Here is a 24,120-nt window from a genome sequence, read left to right as displayed (position 1 = left end):
CATGACAAGTAATTTTTCCAACAATTGTTAACAGACAAATTATTTCACTTCACAGTTAATACAGGTAATGAGTAAAGAACAGGAGGGCTTCTTAAAGAAAAACTAACAGGTCTGTGAGAGCCGGAATTCTTACTGGTTGGTAGGTGATCAAATACTTATGTCATGCAATAAAATGCAAATTAATACAATGTGATTTTCTGGATTTCTTTTAGATTCCGTCTCTCACAGTTGAAGTGTACCTATGATAAAAATTACAGACCTCTACGTGCTTTGTAAGTAGGAAAACCTGCAAAATCGACAGTGTATCAAATACTTGTTCTCCCCACTGTATATGTATAATATATATATCTAATTTTTGTCTATCTATATATCCACATACATATATACATACATACATATATACAGTTGAAGTCGGAAGTTTAAATACACCTTAGCCAAATACATTTAAACTCAGTTTTTCACAATTCCTGACATTTAATCCTAGTAAAAATTCCCTGTCTTAGGTCAGTTAGGATCACCACTTTATTTTAAGAATGGGAAATGTCAGAATAATAGTAGAGAGAATTATATATTTCAGCTGTTATTTCTTTCATCACATTCCCAGTGGGTCAAAAGTTTACAAGCACTCAATTAGAATTTGGTAGCATTGCCTTTAAATTGTTTAACTTGGGTCAAACATTTCAGGTAGCCTTCCACAAGCTTCCCACAATAAGTTGGGTGAATTTTGGCCCAATCCTCCTGACAGAGCTGGTGTAACGGAGTCAGGTTTGTAGGCCTCCTTGCTTGCACACACTTTTTCAGTTCTGCCCACACATTTTCTATGGGATTGAGGTCAGGGCTTTGTGATGGCCACTCCAATACCTTGACTTTGTTGTCCTTAAGCCATTTTGCCACAACTTTGTTAGTATACTTGGGGTCATTGTCCATTTGGAAGACCCATTTGCTATCAAGCTTTAACTCCCTGACTGATGTCTTGAGATGTTGCTTCAATATATCCACATAATTTTCCTTCCTCATGATGACATCTATTTTGTGAAGTGCACCAGTCCCTCCCGCAGCAAAGCACCCCCATAACATGATGCTGCCACCCCCGTGCTTCATGGTTGTTCTTTGGATTGCAAGCATCCCCCTTTTTCCTCCAAACATAACGATGGTCAGTATGGCCAAACAGTTCTATTTTTGTTTCATCAGACCAGAGGACATTTCTCCAAAAAGTACGATCTTTGTCCCCATGTGAAGTTGCAAACATTAGTCTGGCTTTTTTATGGTGGTTTTGGAGCAGTGGCTTCTTCCTTGCTGAGCGGCCTTTCAGGTTATGTCGATATAGGACTCGTTTTACTGTGGATAGAGATACTTTTGTACCTGATTCCCCCAGAATCTTCACAAGGTCCTTTGCACTTTTCGCACCAAAGTACATTCATCTCCAGGAGACAGAAACCGTCTCCTTCCTCAGCGGTATGACGGCTGTGTGGTCCCATAGTGTTTATACTTGCATACTATTGTTTGTACAGATGAACGTGGTACCTTCAGGCATTTGGACATTTCTCCCAAGGATGAACCAGGCTTGAGGAGGTCAACAAACTTTTTTCTGAGGTCTTGGCTGATTTCTTTGGATTTACCCATGATGTCAAGCAAAGAGGCACTGAATTTGAAGGTAGGCCTTGAAATACATCCACAGGTAACACCTCCAATTGACTCAAATTATGTCAATTAGACTATCAGAAGCTTCTAAAGCCATGACATCATTTTCTGGACTTTTCCAAGCTGTTTAAAGGCACAGTCAACTTAGTAAACTTCTGTATGTACTTCTGTATGTAAACTTCTGACCCACTGGAATTGTGATACAGTGAATTATAAGTGAAATAATCTGTCTGTAAACAATTGTTGTAAAAATGACTTGTGTCATGCACAAAGTAGATGTCCTAACCGACTTGCCAAAACTACAGTTTGTTAACAAGAAATATGTGGAGTGGTTGAAAAACAAGTTTTAATGACTCCAAGTATGTAAACTTCCGACTTCAACTGTATGTATGTATATGCCATTGTGTTGTAGGTTATCGTCTTGCTTAAAGGTGAACTTGTCTTCCATTGGCTGTTGGAAAGCACACAAACAAGGTTTTCCACTAGAATTTTGCTTGTGCTTAGATCTATTCTGTTTCTTTTTGTCCTTAAAAACTCACTAGTAGTTGCTGATGACAAGCAAACCCATAACATGATGCAGCCACCACCATGCTTGTAAATATGAAGAGAGTTACTCAGCGATGTGGTGTGTTGGATTTGTCCCAAACATAAAGCTTTGTATTTCAGGACTAGGGTTGCAAAGGGTCGGAAACTTTCCAGCAATTTTTTTTGAATATTTAAGCAAATTTTCCATGAAAAGTTAAGCCCAGGAATTTTGCTAAAATTTATCAAAAAAGTTAGCTTATAACAGTGAACCTTTTTTGTGGGATACACATAAGGCAATTCTAAGTCTTGTGACATATTTTGGTTAAACTACACCCAATTCAATGGAATTGAAACCCTCTGCATACACAATTCATTCTTCCATCACATGTGCAGTGCACTCTTCCATCACATATATAGCTGATTCTCGAGATCTTGCACACTAATGAGATGCAATTGATGCCAAACTACTACACTGTCTGAACCAAGGACTACATGCTTTCTGGGAAGTTTTGATTACAATACTGGGTGGGGTGAATATATTTTTTATGACAATTTTTTGTTAACTAGTAAATAGTGGCCTTCAGAAAAGTGTGTTTAAATAATTTCTAACTTGTTAACAGGTTTTGCTAGTTCGTTTTTGCTACCATGTGGGTTTTAGCTTGCTTGAGCCTGCTAACAGTGTTAATTCACCTGTTTCCATACATGTTTCATTTTAAAACATTTCTTACAAAGGAGTTGTTTAATCTAACTGCTTAACTATTTATCTGGACATGGAATTGTATTTTTCATTTTTTTTACTAATTAAAAAAAAAAAATCTTTACAGGAAAATGCCACGGGCAATATCTGACGTGTGGAGACATTTCACTGCAGCTAATGTAGAAGGAAAAGCGGTGTACATTTGCAAGTACTGTGCCAAATCATATGTGAAGAATGCAACAATGATTAAAAATCATCTGGCTAAGTGAATAAAGTTCCCTCAGAGCCCACAACAAGCAACCTTTGACAAAAGTCCCTCTACTTCTATTTGAGGTGAAAATGATGAGACACCCTATTGATAGCAACAGCTCATGGTCCTCCTGGAATCAGATGTTTTTTTGACTCAATGGAGGAACGTAGTTAGAGAAATGCTGATGAATGTCTTGCTCGAGCTGCGTATGCAACTGGTTCACCTCTGATGCTCACAGGCAATGTGTATTGGAAGAGATTTCTGAATGTTCTTCGCCCAGCATACACCCCTCCAACCAGACATGCTTTATCTATCATTTGCTGGATGCAGAGTTTAACAGAGTTCAAGTGAAGGTCAAAGAAATCATAGAGAAAGCAGACTGTATTGCAATCATCTCTGATGGGTGGTCGAATGTTCGTGGGCAAGGAATAATTAACTACATCATCATCTCCACCCCTCAACCAGTATTCTGCAAGAGCACAGACACAAGGGACAACAGATACACTGGTCTCCACATTGCAGATGAGCTGAAGGCAGTCATGAATGACCTTGGACTACAGAAGGTATTTGCACTGGTGACAGACAATGCTGCGAACATGAAGGCCGCTTGGTCTAAAGGGGAGGAGTCCTACCCTCACATCACACCCATAGGCTGTGCTGCTCATGCTTTGAATCTGCTAATCAAGGACATCATGGCACTGAAAACAATGGATACACTTTACAGGAGAGCCAAGGAAATGGTTAGGTATGTGAAGGATCATCAAGTTATAGCAGCAATCTACCTCACCAAGCAAAGTGAGAAAAATAAGAGCACCACATTGAAGCTGCCCAGCAACACCTGTTGGGGTGATGTTGTCATCATATTTTACAGTATCCTGGAGGGGAAGGAATCTCTCCAAGAAATGGCCATATCACAGTCTGCTGATATGGACAGCCCAATCAAGTGGATCCTCCTGGATTATGTATTTTGGGAGAGAGTGGTAAGTAGCCTGAAACTCCTAAAACCTATAGCAGTAGCCATTGCACGGATTGAGGGAGAAAATGCCATCCTGTCTGATGTTCAGACTAGAGGTCGACCGACTAATCGGAATGGCCGATTAATTAGGGTTGATTTCAAGTTTTCATAACAAATCGGTAAATCGGCATTTTATCTTTGAATCACAGCCTACTTCGCCAAACAGTGATGATTTAACAAGCTCATCCGCGAAAAAAATCACTGTCGTTGCACCAACCTAACCATAAACATCAATGCCTTTCTTAAAATCAAAACATAAGTACAGTGGGGAGAACAAGTATTTGATACACTGCCGATTTTGCAGGTTTTCCTACTTACAAAGCATGTAGAGGTCTGTAATTTTTTATCATAGGTACACTTCAACTGTGAGAGACGGAATCTAAAACAAAAATCCAGAAAATCACATTGTATGATTTTTAAGTAATTAATTCGCATTTTATTGCATGACATAAGTATTTGATCACCTACCAACCAGTAAGAATTCCGGCTCTCACAGACCTGTTAGTTTTTCCTTAAGAAGCCCTCCTGTTCTCCACTCATTACCTGTATTAACTGCACCTGTTTGAACTCGTTACCTGTATAAAAGACACCTGTCCACCCACTCAATCAAACAGACTCCAACCTCTCCACAATGGCCAAGACCAGAGAGCTGTGTAAGGACATCAGGGATAAAATTGTAGACCTGCACAAGGCTGGGATGTGCTACAGGACAATAGGTAAGCAGCTTGGTGAGAAGGCAACAACTGTTGGCGCAATTATTAGAAAATGGAAGAAGTTCAAGATGACGGTCAATCACCCTCGGTCTGGGGCTCCATGCAAGATCTCACCTCGTGGGGCATCAATGATCATGAGGAAGGTGAGGGATCAGCCCAGAACTACACGGCAGGACCTGGTCAATGACCTGAAGAGAGCTGGGACCACAGTCTCAAAGAAAACCATTAGTAACACACTACGCCGTCATGGATTAAAATCCTGCAGCGCACGCAAGGTCCCCCTGCTCAAGCCAGCGCATGTCCAGGCCCGTCTGAAGTTTGCCAATGACCATCTGGATGATCCAGAGGAGGAATTGGAAAAGGTCATGTGGTCTGATGAGACAAAAATAGAGCTTTTTGGTCTAAACTCCACTCGCCGTGTTTGGAGGAAGAAGAAGGATTAGTACAACCCCAAGAACACCATCCTAACCGTGAAGCTTGGAGGTGGAAACATCATTCTTGGGGATGCTTTTCTGCAAAGGGGACAGGACGACTGCACCGTATTGAGGGGAGGATGGATGGGGCCATGCATCGCGAGATCTTGGCCAACAACCTCCTTCCCTCAGTAAGAGCATTGAAGATAGGTCGTGGCTGGGTCTTCCAGCATGACAACGACCCGAAACACACAGCCAGGGCAACTAAGGAGTGGCTCCGTAAGAAGCATCTCAAGGTCCTGGAGTGGCCTAGCCAGTCTCCAGACCTGAACCCAATAGAAAATCTTTGGAGGGAGCTGAAAGTCCGTATTGCCCAGCGACAGCCCCGAAACCTGAAGGATCTGGAGAAGGTCTGTATGGAGGAGTGGGCCAAAATCCCTGCTGCAGTGTGTGCAAACCTGGTCAAGAACTACAGGAAACATATGATCTCTGTAATTGCAAACAAAGGTTTCTGTACCAAATATTAAATTCTGCTTTTCTGATGTATCAAATACTTATGTCATGCAATAAAATGCAAATGAATTACTTAAAAATCATACAATGTGATTTTCTGGATTTTTGTTTTAGATTCCGTCTCTCACAGTTGAAGTGTACCTGTGATAAAAATTACAGACCTCTACATGCTTTGTAAGTAGGAAAACCTGCAAAATCGGCAGTGTATCAAATACTTGTTCTCCCCACTGTATATATTTTTAAACCTGCATATTTAGTTAATATTGCCTGCTAACATGAATTTATTTTAACTAGGGAAATTGTGTCACTTCTTGCACAGAACGCAAGAGCAGAATCAGGGTATGTGCAACAGTTTGGCCCGCCTGGCTCGCTGCGAACTGTGTGAAGACTATTTCTTCATAACAAAGACCGTAATTAATTTGCCAGAATTGTACATAATTATGACATAACATTGAAGGTTGTGCAATGTAACGGCAATATTTAGACTTAGGGATGCCACAAGTTAGATAAAATACGAAACAGTTCCGTATTTCACTGATAGAATAAACGTTTTGTTTTCGAAATGATAGTTTCCGGATTTGACCATATTAATGACCCAAGGCTCGTATTTCTGTGTGTTATTATAGTATAATTAAGTCTATGATTTGATAGAGCAGTCTGACTGAGCGGTGGTAGGCAGCAGCATGCTCGTAAGCACTCATTCAAACAGCACTTTCCTGCATTTGCCAGCAGCTCTTCGCTGTGCTTCAAGCATTGCGCTGTTTATGACTTCAAGCCTATCAACTCCCGAGATTAGGCTGGCAATACTAAATTACCTATTAGAACATCCAATAGTCAATACCACTGCTGGCTTGCTTCTGAAGCTAAGCAGGGTTGGTCCTGGTCAGTCCCTGGATGGGAGACCAGGTGCTGCTGGAAGTGGTGTTGGAGGGCCAGTAGGAGGCACTCTTTCCTCTGGTCTAAACAAAGATCCCAATGCCCCAGGGCAGTGATTGGGGACACTGCTCTGTGTAGGGTGCCGTCTTTCGGATGGGACGTTAAACGGGTGTCCTGACTCTCTGAGGTCATTAAAGATCCCATGGCACTTATCGTAAGAGTAGGGGTGTTAACCCCGGTGTCCTGGCTAAATTCCCAATCTGGCCCTCAACCATCACGGTCACCTAATAATCCCCAGTTTACAATTGGCTCATTCATCCCCCTCCTCTCCCCTGTAACTATTCCCCAGGTCGTTGCTGCAAATGAGAACGTGTTCTCAGTCAACTTACCTGGTAAAATAACGGTAAAATAAATAAAAATAAAAAAATAAAAAGGTATATGAAATACAAATGGTATAGAGAGAAATAGTCCTATAATAACTACAACCTAAAACTTTTTACCTGGGAATATTGAAGACTCATGTTAAAAGGAACCACCAGCTTTTATATGTTCTGAGCAAGGAACTTAAATGTTAGCTTTTTTAAATGGCAAATATTGCACTTTTACTTTCTTCTCCAACACTTTGGTTTTTCATTATTTAAACCAAATTGAACAGGTTTCATTATTTATTTGAGACAAAATTGATTTTATTGACGTATTATATTAAGTTAAAATAAGTTTATTCAGTATTGTTGTAATTGTCATGATTACAAATATATATTTAAAGATAAAATTTGCCGATTAATCGGTATCGGCTTTGTTTAGTCCTCCAATAATCGGTATCGGCGTTGAAAAATCATAATCGGTCGACCACTAGTTCAGACTCTGCTTGCAGATGTAAGAGAAGAAATCCGTACTGCCCTGCCCACTTCACTGTTGCTCCAAGCAGAGGAAACTGCAGTTCTGAAATACATCAAAAAGCGTGAAGACTTCTGCCTGAAGCCCATACAGGCCGCATTGTACATGTTAAACCCCAAGTATGCTGGCAAGAGCAGTGCAGAGATCAACAAGGACAATGGTGTCATCACTCCCGTGTCTCGCCACCTTGGCCTGGTTGAGGCAAGGTCATTGGCAGTCTGGTGAAGGACACTTCCAAGCAAAGGCTTTGGGATGGAGATGCAATATGGCAGTCGTGCCAACATATCTCATCAGCCACCTGGTGGAAGGGACTTTGTGGATCTGAGGCTCTTTCTCCTGTTGCCATCATCATCCTCCAAATCCCACCCACATCAGCCGCCTCAGAGCGCAACTGGTCCTTGTTTGGGAACACACACACCAAAGCACGCAACAGGCTGACCAATACAAGAGTTGAAAAATGTATGGCCATCTGGGCATATTTGAGGGTTTTTGAGCCTGACAAACAAGCAATCTTCAACAAGGTTGGAAAGTGATAGTGAAGATGAGGCCTCAGTCTGATGTTCAAGAGGTGGACATTGAGGAGGTCTAGGGAGAAGACATGGAAGCCTGAGAGGAAGACAACCAAAGCTTTAGTTTCTAGACTATCATTTTACAGATGTACAGTGGGGCAAAAAAGTATTTAGTCAGCCACCAATTGTGCAAGTTCTCCCACTTAAAAAGATGAGAGAGGCCTGTAATTTTCATCATAGGTACACTTCATCTATGACAGACAAAATGAGAAAAAAAAATCCAGAATATCCCATTGTAGGATTTTTTATGAATTTATTTGCAAATTATTAAAGTCAAAGAGCTCTGGATGAATCTGTACAGTTACCATTTTTTCTCTGTCTTTCCAACTATCTTTTTTTCATCCTTTCTGTTCTCCCATCTTCTCAGCGTACAGATGCTGTTCTTCCTTCAGACAAGCATGCATTACAACTTGGTTTATTTGCACAATTTCTCTCGTTCACTTTAGCTAGTAAATGTCCACACCAGAAATGGCTACTAGCTATACTTGTATAACTTCATGAGCTGGATTTGTCAGTCTTTGCAATTGGTTTGTTCTAGAGGTCGACCGATTAATCGGAATGGCTGATCAATTAGGGCCGATTTCAAGTTCTCATAACAATCTGTAATGAGCATTTTTGGCCACCGATTATGGCTGATTACATTGCACTCCACGAGGAGACTGCGTGGCAGGCTGATTACCTGTTACGAGTGTGCAGCAAGGAGCCAAGGTAAGTTGCTAGCTAGCATTACACTTATCTTATAAAAAACAATCAATCTTAACATAATCACTAGTTAACTACACATGGTTGATGATATTACTAGATTATCTAGCTTGTCCAGCGTTGCATATAATCGATGCAGTGCATGTTAATTTATCATCGAATCACAACCTACTTTGCCAAACGGGTGATGATTTAACAAGGGCATTTGCGGAAAAAAGCACTGTCGTTGCACCAGTGTACCTAACCATAAACATCAATGCCTTTCTTAAAATCAATACACAAGTATATATTTTTAAACCTGCATATTTAGTTAATATTGCCTGCTAAAATGAATTAATTTTAACTAGGGAAATTGCGTCACTTCTCTTGCGTTCTGTGCAAGCAGAGTCAGGGTATGTGCAGCAGTTTGGGCTGCCTGGCTCGTTGCGAACTGTGTGAAGACTATTTCTTCATAACAAAGATCGTAATTAATTTGCCAGAATTGTACATAATTATAACATTGAAGGTTGTGCAATGTAACAGCAATATTTAGACTTAGGGATGCCACAAGTTAGATAAAATACGGAACGGATCCGTATTTCACTGAAAGAATAAACGTTTTGTTTTCGAAATGATAGTTTCCGGATTTGACCATATTAATGAACCAAGGCTCGTATTTCCGTGTGTTATTATAGTATAATTAAGTCTATGATTTGATAGAGCAGTCTGACTGAGCGGTGGTAGGCAGCAGCATGCTCGTAAGCACTCATTCAAACAGCACTTTCCTGCATTTGCCAGCAGCTCTTCGCTGTGCTTCAAGATTGCGCTGTTTATGACTTCAAGCCTATCAACTCCCGAGATTAGGCTGGCAATACTAGTACATATAAGAACATCCAATAGTCAAAGGATATGAAATACAAATGGTGTAGAGAGAAATAGTCCTGTAATTCCTATTATAACTACAACCTAAAACTTCTTACCTGGGAATATTGAAGACTCATGTCAAAAGGAACCACCAGCTTTCATATGTTCTCATGTTCTGAGCAAGGAACTTAAATGTTAGCTTTTTCACATGACAAATATTGCACTTTTACTTTCTTCACCAACACTTTGTTTTTGCATTATTTAAACCAAATTGAACATGTTTCATTATTTATTTGAGACTAAATTGACTTTATTGATGTATTATATCAGGTTAAAATAAAAGTGTTCATTCAGTATTGTTGTAATTGTCATTATTACAAATATATATATCAAATTAAATTAAAATAGGACGAATAATCGGCATCGGCTTTTTTGGGTCCTCCAATAATCGGTATCGGCGTTGAAAAATCAATCGGTCGACCTCTAGTTTGTTCATTTGCGCTCGTTAGCATTTAGCTAAAAGCGTCCATGAGAATTTGCCATTACTTGTGCTAATTTTGTTGGAAATCTGGTAATAGACTGCCAATGGGCCTTTTGAGCCCCTTCTGTGCTATACCAGTTATACCGTAAATCCCGGGATGGCAGAATAACGGTATGAAAATCTCGATTCTGCCCAAGAATAATAGATAGGTGGCAAGGGATGGGAATAGGTTTAGAATAGGCTAATACTTACTTTTGGAGGGATTTTGTCTGGACCGTACAGGGCCTTTATATCCTTTACGATCAGATTCAAATCCTGTGAAATCATCTTCCTGAAAGGCAAGGTCAGATTATTAACTTTGGACACCCAACATTCTTTTCCGACTGTTTCACAATTTTTCATAACCTCACAACAGTTTGATAACGAATATGTATTTGAAATTGATGAATAGTAGTTTACATGCAACAATTAGGCCTAAAAGCTTTGAGAACAGTGACAATAACCTAAAACACATACGCCTGAACACAACTAGGCCTATGCAATAGATAGCTAGTACTGGTACTGTTGACTACAAAATATTTTTTTTATATCCCAACCTTGAGGGAGAACAGTAGCATGGCAATCAAAAAATATTTAAAATTAGATTGTGTAATGTCATGTAGTGAGTAGATAATTCCCTGGTAATGGAATTACGCTGAGCCTCCTATTTTTTTTTTTACATTCAATATATTCTAAACAAAAAACATTGATTTCAATGTAGAACAAACCATACAACTCTATGCACAAGGACTACTTTGAACAATTTATACAGAAAATTTAACGAAAATAGATTTACTGGAAGAACTGTGCAGATGCTAAATTTGGTAACAGTAAAATCTCTCTGTTTATGCAACTGCATTTCCCAAAAACTTCAAAGATGTTTGCAGAAAGAATGGAGTGTCAGCTATGACATGACACCTTGACTTTGAAAATCTATTTTGGTTATTGAATACACTATGTGAAGTGAATTTACAACCGGTAATAATAACTATGATAGCAGAATTACCTAATCAGTCCCTGATCTGTACTACACAAATGCATAATTATGGATATGAATGTCACTCTTCATGGTGTCCTGAATTAGGTACACAAAGGTAAAAATATGCAATATCATACTTTGCATATATGGGTATTATTCTACACACTGGCCATTATTCTCATGATCTCATGACCAAATTTGGTTGGTCCGGATAAATCTGAACCAATCATAAACTTCTATGTAGGGTACAGTACAGCACAGTTCAGTACTAGGGATGCAAATTTCAATTAATTTTGCTGCCGACTAACTGACTATCATTAACCGGTCAATAAAACAGCTACATTTTTCCAAACGGTAAAATGGCGTGATCAACCAAAAATACTATACATGGAAAAGGAGCCACCATTTTTCATTAGGAGCTTACATGCAAACATTCAACATTAGCAAGCCTATTGTCTTACAGTCAAAAGGCTATAGCCTATTATGGAACATGCAACGCTTGTAATGAAGCAGGAAATAAAATGTAATTTTCAAACATTGGCCAAAATGCATTATGAGGAAAACACAGTTCTAAAACAGTGCACCTAATGCGAGTGGTTTCATGTGTGATAGATATAAAAATTTCTGTCACACAAAAAGATGGGAAATCTAACAGCAACAATTAGGATGAGTTGCTAATATGACTAGGATTGTGCCTTTGGTTTCTAGACAACAAAAGAAAGTTGATACGAAAACCAATAGAACAGTAGCAAAATTAAAGTTAATGGCATAAGAAAGTTTATATAAAATAATTTCCTCCGTTTTTATGGGCTACCTTGAAGCAAAGTAAGACATGCCTCATTTGAAGTCAAGTAAAACTTTCAGGTTTCAAACAATTATACTGCCTAAAGCTCATGCTGCAGTGGTGGGTGATGCACTGCTAGCCTGACTATGGTTTACTTTAGCATATGTACTCGAATGGGGAATGGGAGGCGAGCTTAAATTATGAGTTGAGATTGAGAAATAAAAAGTTATATATAAAAGCACGTTTTTTTTTTTTTTTTTTAACCTTTATTTAACCAGGTAGGCAAATTGAGAACACGTTCTCATTTACAATTGCGACCTGGCCAAGATAAAGCAAAGCAGTTCGACACATACAACAACACATAGTTACACATGGAGTAAAACAAACATATAGTCAATAATACAGTGAAAAAAAAAAAAAAAAGTCTATATACAATGTGAGCAAGTGAGGTGAGATAAGGGAGGTGAAGGCAAACAAATATATGTATAAATAAATAAAAATATAAAAGGCCATGGAGGCGAAGTGAGTACAACACAGCAAGTAAAATAAAAACTAAAAAAACACTGGAATGGTTGGTTTGCAGTGGAAGAAAGTGCAAAGTAGAGACAGAAATAATGGGGTGCAAAGGAGCAAAATAAATTAATAAATAAATACAGTAGGTAAAGAGGTAGTTGTTTGGGCTAAATTGTAGATGGGTTATGTACAGGTGCAGTAATCTATGAGCTGCTCTGACAGCTGGTGCTTAAAGCTAGTGAGGGAGATAGGTGTTTCCAGTTTCAGAGATTTTTGTAGTTCGTTCCAGTCATTGGCAGCAGAGAACTGGAAGGAGAGGCGTCCAAAGGAAGAATTGGTTTTGGGGGTGACTAGAGAGATATACCTGCTGGAGCGCGTGCTACAGGTAGGTGCTGCTATGGTGACCAGCGAGCTGAGATAAGGGGGGACTTTACCTAGCAGGGTCTTGTAGATGACCTGGAACCAGTGGGTTTGGCGACGAGTATGAAGCGAGGGCCAGCCAACGAGAGTGTACAGGTCGCAGTGGTGGGTAGTATATGGGGCTTTGGTGACAAAACGGATGGCACTGTGATAGACTGCATCCAATTTATTGAGTAGGGTTTTGGAGGCTATTTTGTAAATGACATCACCGAAGTCGAGGATTGGTAGGATGGTCAGTTTTACAAGGGTATGTTTGGCAGCATGAGTAAAGGATGCTTTGTTGCGGAATAGGAAGCCAATTCTAGATTTGACTTTGGATTGGAGATGTTTGATGTGAGTCTGGAAGGAGAGTTTACAGTCTAACCAGACACCTAGGTATTTGTAGTTGTCCACATATTCTAAGTCAGAGCCGTCCAAAGTAGTGATGTTGGACAGGCGGGCAGGAGCAGGCAGCGATCGGTTGAAGAGCATGCATTTGGTTTTACTTGTATTTAAGAGCAGTTGGAGGCCACGGAAGGAGAGTTGTATGGCATTGAAGCCAGTACCATCTTTTGAGGAGCTGCTCTCCGACAGGTGATAGGCTATTCTCTGTATGCTGTGTGCGTGTGACAGATAAGATACATGACAGCCAACGGAAATACACATGGCCAATTTAATTCCCCTAAATTATGAAAAATTAACCTATAGACTGATAAGCATGAGCGGTCAAATGTATTTTCGGCTGCTAACCAATTAACGGTTAACTGTTAAGATCCCTATTCAGTACAGTAGACTACTGTACCAAACTTTACTGTACCAGGGGTCACGTTAGAGTTCAGAAATCAAAATCTGCATTTTAAACCATCTCCCATGCGTTTTATGTTGAAAGACAGTTTTTTTTATTTATTTTTTTAATAGAGTGATCAGGGGCATGCAACTATAGTTCTTCTTTACATTAGTGCATCACATTCAGCAGAATATAGCTTCATTTTCATTAGATGACAACAGAAGTGCAACACTATTTGGCTAGCAGCCATACGAGTAAATTAGCTTAAAATGAAAAAAGGCATTTTTTGCAAAAAAGATGCATGGCTATCATACACTGCTCAAAAAAATAAAGGGAACACTAAAATAACACATCCTAGATCTGAATGAATGAAACATTCTTATTAGATACATTTTTCTTTACATAGTTGAATGTGCTGACTACAAAATCACACAAAAATTATCAATGGAAATCAAATTTATCAACCCAAGGAGGTCTGGATTTGGAGTCACACTCAAAATTAAAGTGGAAAACCACACTACAGGCTGATCCAACTTTGATGTAATGTCCTTAAAACAAGTCAAAATGAGGCTCAGTAGTGTGTGTGGCCTCCAAGTGCCTGTATGACCTCCCTACAACGCCTGGGCATGTTCCTGATGAGGTGGCGGATGGTCTCCTGAGGGATCTCCTCCCAGACCTGGACTAAAGCATCCGCCAACTCCTGGACAGTCTGTGGTGCAACTTGGCGTTGGTGGATGGAGCGAGACATGTTGTCCCAGATGTGCTCAATTGGATTCAGGTCTGGGGAACGGGCGGGCCAGTCCATAGCATCAATGCCTTCCTCTTGCAGAAACTGCTGACACACTCCAGCCACATGAGGTCTAGCATTGTCTTGCATTAGAAAGAACCCAGGGCCAACCGCACCAGCATATGGTCTCACAAGGGGTCTGAGGATCTCATCTCGGTACCTAATGGCAGTCAGGCTACCTCTGGCGAGCACATGGAGGGCTGTGCGGCCCCCCAAAGAAATGCCACCCCACGACTGACCCACCGCCAAACTGGTCATGCTGGAGGATGTTGCAGGCAGCAGAACGTTGACCACGGCGTCTCCAGACTCTGTCACGTCTGTCACATGTGCGAGTGAACCTGCTTTCATCTGTGAAGAGCACAGGGCGCCAGTGGCGAATTTGCCAATCTTGGTGTTCTCTGGCAAATGCCAAATGTCCTGCACGGTGTTGGGCTGTAAGCACAACCCCCACCTGTGGACGTCGGGCCCTCATACCACCCTCATGGAGTCTGTTTCTGACCATTTGAGCAGACACATGCACATTTGTGGCCTGCTGGAGGTTATTTTGCAGGGCTCTGGCAGTGCTCCTCCTAATCCTCCTTGCACAAAGGCGGAGGTAGCGGTCCTGCTGCTGGGTTGTTGCCCTCCTACGGCCTCCTCCACGTCTCCTGATGCACTGGCCTGTCTCCTGGTAGCGCCTCCATGCTCTGGACACTACGCTGACAGACACAGCAAACCTTCTTGCCACAGCTCGCATTGATGTGCCATCCTGGATGAGCTGCACTACCTGAGCCACTTGTGTGGGTTGTAGACTCCGTCTCATGCTACCACTAGAGTGAAAGCACCGCCAGCATTCAAAAGTGACCACAACATCAGCCAGGAAGCATAGGAACTGAGAAGTGGTCTGTGGTCACCACCTGCAGAACCACTCCTTTATTGGGGGTGTCTTGCTAATTGCCTATAATTTCCACCTTTTGTCTATTCCATTTGCACAACAGCATGTGAAATGTATTGTCAATCAGTGTTGCTTCCTAAGTGGACAGTTTGATTTCACAGAAATGTGATTGACTTGGAGTTACATTGTGTTGTTTAAGTGTTCCCTTTATTTTTTTGAGCAGTGTATTTCTATTGTTCATCATAGAAAGAGCGCAGCGCAGCCAGCTACATTTCCTAAGGTGTTGCTTGAAGTTAATCTTGCATTTTACCGGAGAAAAGTAGGCTACACCGAGAAAAATGGAGAAGTCCAACTGAAGCACAAAAAATGTCTGATGCTGAGCAGAAATTACTATAAGAAGCATTTTAGATCTGTGCTTACAACACGCAGCAAGATACAGTATAATGACAAAGCAAAAACAGGTTTAGACATTTTTGCAAATGTATTAAAAATAAACTGAAATCTCACATTTACATAAGTATTCAGACCCTTTACTCAGTACTTTGTTGAAGCATATTTCAGGTCTCTCCAGAGATGTTCGATCGGGTTCAAGTCCGGGATCTGGCTGGGCCACACAAGGACATTCAGAGACTTGTCCCGAAGCCACTCCTGTGTTGTCTAGCCTAGTGGTTAGCGCATTGGGACAGTAACCGAAAGGTTGCTGGATCGAATCCCTGAGCTGGCAAGGTAAAAATCTGTTGTTCTGCACCTGAGCAAGACAGTTAACACACTGTTCCCTGGGCGTCGAAGACGTGGATGTCGATAAAGCCAGCCCAAGAGAGGTAGAGTTAAATGCGCAGAAGATACATTTCAGTTGGAGGCATTTAAGTTGTACAACTGACTAGGTATCCACCTTTCCCTTTCTTGGGTGTGTGCTTAGGGTCATTGTCCTGTTGGAAGGTGAACCTTCACCCCAGTCTGAGGTCCTGATCGCTCCGGAGCAGGCTTTCATCAAGGATATCTCTGTACTTTGCTCCGTTCATCTTTGCCTCGATCCTGACTAGGCTTTCAGTTCCTGCCGCTGAAAGAAAAACATCCCCACAGCATGCTGCTGCCACCAACAAGCTTCCCTGTAGAGATGGTGCCAGGATTCCTCCAGACGTGACTCTTGGCATTCGGGCCAAAGAGTTCAATCTTGTTTCTCATGGTCAGAGAGTTCTTTAGGTGCCTTTTGGCAAACTCAAAGCGGGCTGTCATGTGCCTTTTACTGAGGTGTGGCCTCCATCTGGACACTCTACCATAAAGGCCTGATTGGTGGAGCTCTGTCAATCAGAGTGACCATCGGGTTCTTGATAGCCTCCCTGTCCAAGGCCCTTCTCCCCTGATTGTTCAGTTTGGCCGGGCGGCCAGCTCTAAGAGTCTTGGGGATTCCGAACTCCTTCCATTTAAGAATGATGGAGGCCACTGTGTTCTTGGGTACTTTCAATGCTGCAGAAATGTTTTGGTACCCTTCCCCAGATCTGTGCCTGGACACACACAATCCTGTCTCGGAGCTCTACGGACAATTCCTTGCTCTGACAAGCACTGCCAACTGTGGGACCTTACATAGACAGGTGTGTGCCTTTCCAAATAATGTTCAATCAATTTACCACAGGTGGACTCCAATCAGGTTGTAGAAACATCTCAAGGATGATCAATGGAAATGGGATGCACCTGCGCTCAATTTCGAGACTCATAGTAAAGGGTCTGAATACTTACATAAATAAGGTATCTGTTTTTATTTATTTTTTATAAATTTGCTATAATTTCTAAAAACCTGTTTCGCTTTGTCATTATGGGGTATTGTTTGTAGATTGATGAGAACAATGTTTTTTTTTATCCATTTCAGAATAAGGCTGGATACGTTCCGAGTACACTAACAGTATGCCAAATGGGAGGGAGGACAGTGGCCGGTGATTCAACAGTGGTTTGTGACTACTATGATTTCCCATTGTTGACAATTGCAGTAATTCCATTAATGATTACTTAATAATTGATAAACAAATATGGGTTATCGGTAAAAACATGAACTAATTGGTAGGTCTACATTTACTTTTTACTTCTGTGAACTTTCGTTATCCTCCCTCCATCTGAGGGATAGAAATGTATCTTAGACGTGGGATTTTGGTAACGGAATTACAAGACACAAGGAAAAGTTTCTAGAACTTAAAGGCATTTCATTTCTCTAAAACAAAATATAAATTGCTTATATTAGTTGGCAGGGGGTCTTTACTTCAACATTGTGTTTTGATGTATTTCTAATACCTTTTATGACTTCCTGGTAGATATTTTTTAAAGACCCTTTCCCATCTATTTTGCCAGAAATCAATGCCAATTATTATTATTTTTATTTTTTTAAACGTTTTTTTCTTATGCATCTGTTCCTTCATTTACCAAAAATAGACTTAGCTTTCATTTGACACCCAATCTGATAGGCGCCTACGAACTTCACGTTGGTGCTCATGGGTCCTTTTACATGGAAATTACCAAGTATAGTGTAATAGGTTACTGCCTTCTTGGAATAGGTCTCCCATGTCAAATGTTTACCATCACTTGGATGACCGGTTATCGTGCTAGTCTTGAGCACCAAACTACACCATTACAAACCCAACACAAGTGCACTGGACAAGCCATTACATCAACTAGTTAAGTTAATCATTAAAAAAAACAGTCCAAGCACATCCTTCAAATTCTCTTCTCCTCCAGGTAATGCAGTTTTGTTCATGGATGGCGAGGCATTAGCAAGAAACCAGCAGCAATTTACCCAGTCATGCCTGGGAACTGGGGAGGGGTTGGGCCTCTAACTATATCTGTACATGCCTGCTAATATGCAAATAAAGTCGATAATGTGGCAGCAGCATTGTCAGATTTGAAGTCAGATTATTATTAACAGATTATTAACATATGAATACTTAACATCATTAGGTAGGCCTAGGTCATTTATGTCAAATTGAAATATCTAATATGCTTGGTGGTCCTCTCTCGCTTGTAATGAAATAGAAAATGGACTGCAATAGCAGGCCAAGTAACGTTTACATCTCACATCATGGCAAATTTACCCACTACCGGGTTTCGTTATCATAGTTTTCCCTCCAATGACTTCTCCAACAAGCTAGTTACATTAGCAAGCGTTGCATTAATTGACTCAGTGACTGCGACAAAAACTGACCTGGATGATACTCTGCAAACCATGTTTTTGAAAGGAACGTGAAATTATCCCCATAAACGGTAGTTAGCTAGATATCATTGACAGTAGGTATCTGACGTAGCCCCTCCCCCTCTTGAATTCATAGAACCATTTATGTAGCTACGTTCGTTACTCACTGCAGCAATAACAGGCATAAACCAGCTAAACACTAATTTAAGACAAATACCTGGCTAGCTAGCGTGGGTGTAAGTTATTCGTGGTAAATCGTATGTCTAACTATCCGTAGAGCTCCAATGCAGACAAATATTACATTAGCCTTCCCCTTTGTTAGCTAGCTTTATTGACGAACATCTCATGAAGTCGCTCCTGCTAACGCTAGCTAACTAATGTTGACACTTAAAGCAAAGTATTATGAAACGGGGCTAACTCTACATGACATACACACAACTACACACCAACACAGGTAACCAAAATGACATGATAAAAGAAGCAAAAATATACTAACTCCAGCAGCGATTTGGGCTCTCACCTCTTCGCTCCCACTTGAGCTGTACCCAGCCTCCGCTAAGCTCTTGTGGTTCGACTCTATCCCAAGTAAGCGCAAGTGAGACTGGTCCTCGTTTAACGATAGTACCAGGCTTGTGGGCCTTGGGCCTCCAGCATTAGTCACATCGTCAGCTTCTGCCCCTGATCGGTCGAGTTGCCAACGCTTCTCAGAACGCAAGCGGCTGTGAGACGACCAAGGCCGACCAGGGAAGCGACCTCGGGGTGCAGCAGTACCAACTTGGCCTCCTATGGCAGCCGCGGTTGCTGATCCGCATCCCGCTGCCGCCATCATAGCTTCAAAAACAACACCGATATCAACTTGAGGTGAGACAAGAGGGAAGGCGCGAGATAGGGAGGGGGGACCCCGCAAGGCTGCCGGGAAATGAAGTAAGTCAAAGAAAAGCTTCACAGGGTAACTTGCAAATCTTTATATAAATGATGATTGGAATTTATAGGAGTGGTGTGTGCAATTCAATATGTAATGCAAATAATAAACCCATTTGATATTAAACAAAGGACACATTGCTCGATCATCGTTTGATTCCAGCCATTACGATTATTGATAATTAACTACAAGGCCCAGCTTCCCTCCATGCAAAAAAAATACACATTTTGTGAATGGCCATCTACCGCTGTACCAAGATGTTTAGGCTTGTCCCCATTCCTCAGTGGCCGAGCGGCATGTCCTCGTCTTCTGATATGATCATACTGAATGAACCACTGTACTTTATGTGCACGCTCCTTACATGAGAGAGAGTCAATGCACTTAAACTAAACATAATTTGAAAAGAAGAGAGTCAATGCACCTGAGTCAAGCTCGAAACATAGTTTGAAAAGAAGAATTGAAAACATTCACAAGTCTAGGCCTATATTTTTTGCATTGATAAGAGAATAATTGTGGCTGTATATTGTAGTAAACTTCATTGATGGAAAATATTCACAGAATAAGACAGGCAGGTTAAGAGTAATTTTGCAACTGCAAGGCACATATTTTGCATATCTTTTGCATGGCAATTCAGATAATCTGCACTGTCAGAAATCATGGGTGATTTACTACAAGCAAAAGTGAATTACACTGTTGAAATATATTTTAATTTAATTGCCAAAACATACGTTATTATTTACGCTATCTGAACTACATTACCCACAATGAACTGGCGGGGGGGGCAGCATGGATGTCACATCCCCCTCTATAGAAAACTGGAGCAGGAAGCGGAAAGGAACGAGTTGAAATGCTCTTTTGTGTTGATGTTTTGAGCTGTTTAACGTTAATTTGTCAAGCAATTCAGAGCTATTTGACATATATTTAATTAAAGATTACAGGTAAAAGCCTCGGAAAATAGTATTAATGCTGTCTTTTCTGTAATAGTGGTTCCTATAGAGGACAATTGCTGTTAACATTGTAGCATATATTGTTAGCCATCCAGCACGCACTATTTTCGACTGCTTTTTCGAAACTTAGCTACTAGCCTACACATTTCCCCTTAAAATATTTCAATAGTTAGCAAAATTGGTGTTTATATATGTTATTTTATCGTGTAATCTGGGAAGATAGCCAGGCAAAAGTTGGGTGGAAACACAAGACTTGTTCCACTGTTATCAATAGGGGGCACCCTCATTTTACAGACGGGCAGTTCAATGAAGCCGAAATGTGCCAGTCTAGATCTTCAAAAGACCCTCTCACTTTTATACTCTTCCTTCGTACTTCAAGGTCTCTTTGAAAAGCTGTCAATACGAAGGGGGAAATAACAGGAAATCGACATGAACCTAGAGCGCCTTCCCAATGAGGAGAAACTCACCCTCTGCAGGAAATACTATTTAGGTAAGTTGGTAAGTGAACTACCAAGTGTTGTTGTGCTCTAATTATAAGCCACGTGAAATCCCCTGGCATGGTTCAAAGATAAAAACATTACATGAACTACCCAATGTTAGTGTTGTGAATTGATGTTTTCACAACGTTGTGTGTATGTGTATACACACACACACAGTTGAAGTCGGAAGTTTACGTACACTTAAGTTGGAGTCATTAAAAATCATTTTTCAACCAGTCCAAAACCACAAACTATAGTTTTAGTAAGTCGTTTAGGACATCTACTTTGCATGACACAAGTAATTTTTCAAACAATTGTTTACAGACAGATTTCACTTATAATTCACTGTATCACAATTCCAGTGGGTCAGAAGTTTACATACACTAAGTTGACTCTGCCTATAAACAGTTTGGAAAATTCCAGAAAAGGACGTCATGGCTTTAGAAGCTTCTAGGCTAATTGACATCATTTGAGTCAATTGGACGTGTACCTGTGGATGAAGTCGGAAGTTTACATACACCTTAGCCAAATACATTTAAACTCAGTTTTCACAATTCCTGACATTTAATCCTAGTAAACATTCCCTGTAATTAGGTCTGTTTTTTTTTTTTAGAATGTGAAATGTCAGAAAAATATTGATTTATTTCAGCTTTTATTTCTTTCATCTCATTCACAGTGGGTCAGAAGTTTACATGCACTCAATTAGTATTTGGTAGCATTGCCTTTAAATTGTTTAATTTAGGTAAAATGTTTCAGGTAGCCTTCCACAAGCTTCTCACAATAAGTTGGGTGAATTTTGGCCTATTCCTCCTGACAGAGCTGGTGTAACTGAGTCAGGTTTGTAGGCATCCTTGCTCGCACATGCTTTTTCAGTTCTGCCCACAAATTTTCTATGGGATTGAGGTCAGGGCTTTGTGATGGCCACTCCAATACCTTGACTTTGTTGTCCTTAAGCCATTTTGACACCTTTGGATGTATGCTTGGGGTCATTGTCCATTTGGAAGACCCATTTGCTATCAAGCTTTAACTCCCTGACTGATGTCTTGAGATGTTGCTTCAATATATCCACCATTTTCTTACCTCATGATGCCATCTATTTTGTGAATTGCACCAGTACCTCCTGCAGCAAAGCAACCCCACAACATGATGCTGCCACCCCTGTGCTTCACGGTTGGGATGGTGTTCTTCGGCTTGCAAGCCTCCCCCTTTTTCTCCAAACATAACGATGGTCATTATGACCAAACAGTTCTTTTTTTGTCTCATCAGACCAGAGGACATTTCTCCAAAAAGTACAATCTTTGTCGCCATGTGCAGTTGTAAACCTTAGTCTGGCTTTTTATGGCAGTTTTGGAGCAGTGGCTTCTTCCTTGCTGAGCGGCCTTTCAGGTTATGTCTATAGGACTCGTTTTACTGTGGATATAGATACTTTTGTACCTGTTTCCTCCAGCATCTTCACAAGGTCCTTTGCTGCTGTTCTGGGATTGATTTGCACCTTTCGAACCAAAGTACGTTCATCTCTAGGAGACAGAATGCGTCGCCTTCCTGAGCGATATGACAGCTGCGTGGTCCCATGGTGTTTATACTTGTGTACTATTGTTTGTACAGATGAACGTGGTACCTTCAGGTGTTTGGACATTTCTCTCAATGGATGAACCAGACTTGTGGAGGTCTACAATTTTTTTTCTGGGTTTTGGCTGATTTCTTTTGATTTTCCCATGATGTCAAGCGAAGAGGCACTGAGTTTGAAGGTAGGCCTTAAAATACATCCACAGGTACACCTCCAATAGGCTAATTGACATCATGAGTCAATCAGAAGCTTCTAAAGCCATGATGATATAATCTGTAATTTTCCAAGCTGTTTAAAGGCACAGTCAATTTAGTGTATGTAAACTTCTGACCCACTGGAATTGTGATACAGTGAATTATAAGTGAAATAATCTGTCTGTAAACAATTGTTGGAAAAATTTCTCGTGTCATGCACAAAGTAGATGTTCTTGCCGACTTGCCAAAACTATAGTTGGTTAACAAGAAATTTGTGGAGTGAGTGGTTGAAAAACAAGTTTTAATGACTCCAACCTAAGTGTATGTAAACTTCCGACTTCAAATGTATGTGTGTGTGCAGTAATACTGTAATGACTTTCTCTCTCTCTCAGGGGGATTTGCATTCCTTCCGTTCCTGTGGCTGGTGAATGTGGTGTGGTTTTTCAAAGAGGCCTTTGTAAAGCCAACATATACTGAACAACTCCAGATCAAAACATGTGAGTACACAGAGAAAGTAATGTGAATTAATATAGCTAAAGATTCCTGTACAAATGATTAGTTGTCCAGGTTTGTTGTGGCTTATCCACATACTGGATAAATAATACATTTATGTTACAGATTGTGTGTCTTATGAGATGTAGGCCTATGATCCATGATGAGATAAGATGATCCAGCTAAAACAAAGTTGGCTTTGTATTAGTTTAACATTAGTGTCAGTATTGGTGAAAGAATGCAGTTTCTATGCAAACATGACTACAATAAATTACATCCCTCTTTCAGATGTAAAGCGTTCAGGGCTGGGGTTGCTACTGTGGGTTGCAGTACTCACCACATGGATAACCATATTCCAACACTTCAGAGCAGAATGGGGTGAGGTGGGCGACTACCTCTCCTTCACCATTCCACTTGGCATTCCCTGAGACAGACAAGGCGGGGAAACAAGAACGCTTCCTACTGTATAAAACTTGACCATGACAGAATTAATAGACAAATCTAACAGGTTGAAATAGTTAAATATGTAGTTGATCTCAATGGATAATCATAGTAATTTTTTCTGGGCTTTAATGAGTGGGAAGATTCCTGTGAACACTGCACCTCCTCCCCAAATTGTGTCTAGTGTGTGGATTTCTCAACACGTTTGAGTACATTTGGAAGGTTAAACAGGCGAATGGTATGTATGACAAAAATAAATGGCAAATTCATAAACTTTCTAAATTAAATGGAAGTGTATGCTTTTTTTATTTGCTGTAATAAAGTTTTGAACTTATATGCTAGATCGTGGTCTAGTGTGCATTTCATTAGACATTTGGCTCCTATGGATAATATGAATGGTATGAGTATAGCTTTGGATAACAATATCCAATTGGCTTTGTGTTTAGTAAGTCAGTATTTGTGTAACACTGCTCACGATAACAACATACTTATTCCAGATAATTTATTCATAGTCTCCTTTGTACTCTCACAGTGTAAACAATTCCGACAGTGATGAGATATTAGCCAGTAAAGTACTTTATGATTGCAGCATTATGATTAAGTCCT

At 40.5% G+C, this 24,120-nt stretch overlaps 2 protein-coding genes across 3 annotated transcripts in view; one reads left to right on the top strand and one right to left on the bottom strand.

Moving 5' to 3' along the window:
• Nucleotides 1–19,407, bottom strand: part of LOC139563939 (histone-lysine N-methyltransferase 2B-like) — a 77,255-nt gene extending 57,848 nt beyond the window's left edge. The window contains exons 1-2 of one of the 2 annotated variants that reach the window (XM_071382983.1): nt 18,993–19,407; nt 10,388–10,466 (exon numbers count right to left, since the gene is read on the bottom strand). In XM_071382983.1, coding sequence (XP_071239084.1) covers nt 10,388–10,466; nt 18,993–19,301 — 388 coding nt within the window. In that variant the 5' untranslated portion in view covers nt 19,302–19,407. Of the gene's footprint in view, nt 1–10,387; nt 10,467–18,968 lie in introns of both variants that reach the window. The other variant, XM_071382982.1, reaches the window with a different exon arrangement.
• Nucleotides 19,408–20,175: 768 nt separating this feature from the next.
• LOC139563981 (gamma-secretase subunit PEN-2) lies at nt 20,176–23,855 on the top strand. Its single transcript, XM_071383094.1, has 4 exons — nt 20,176–20,332; nt 20,721–20,831; nt 22,974–23,078; nt 23,362–23,855. Exons 2-4 carry the CDS (start codon nt 20,771–20,773, stop codon nt 23,499–23,501), a joined length of 306 nt encoding a protein of 101 aa, XP_071239195.1. The 5' UTR covers nt 20,176–20,332; nt 20,721–20,770; the 3' UTR covers nt 23,502–23,855.
• The last annotated feature ends 265 nt before the right edge of the window (nt 23,856–24,120 follow it).

Source organism: Salvelinus alpinus, chromosome 35 (genome assembly GCF_045679555.1).
Source record: "Salvelinus alpinus chromosome 35, SLU_Salpinus.1, whole genome shotgun sequence".
Taxonomy (NCBI): Eukaryota; Metazoa; Chordata; class Actinopteri; order Salmoniformes; family Salmonidae; genus Salvelinus; species Salvelinus alpinus.
This window is presented reverse-complemented; position numbering and strand designations above follow the sequence as displayed.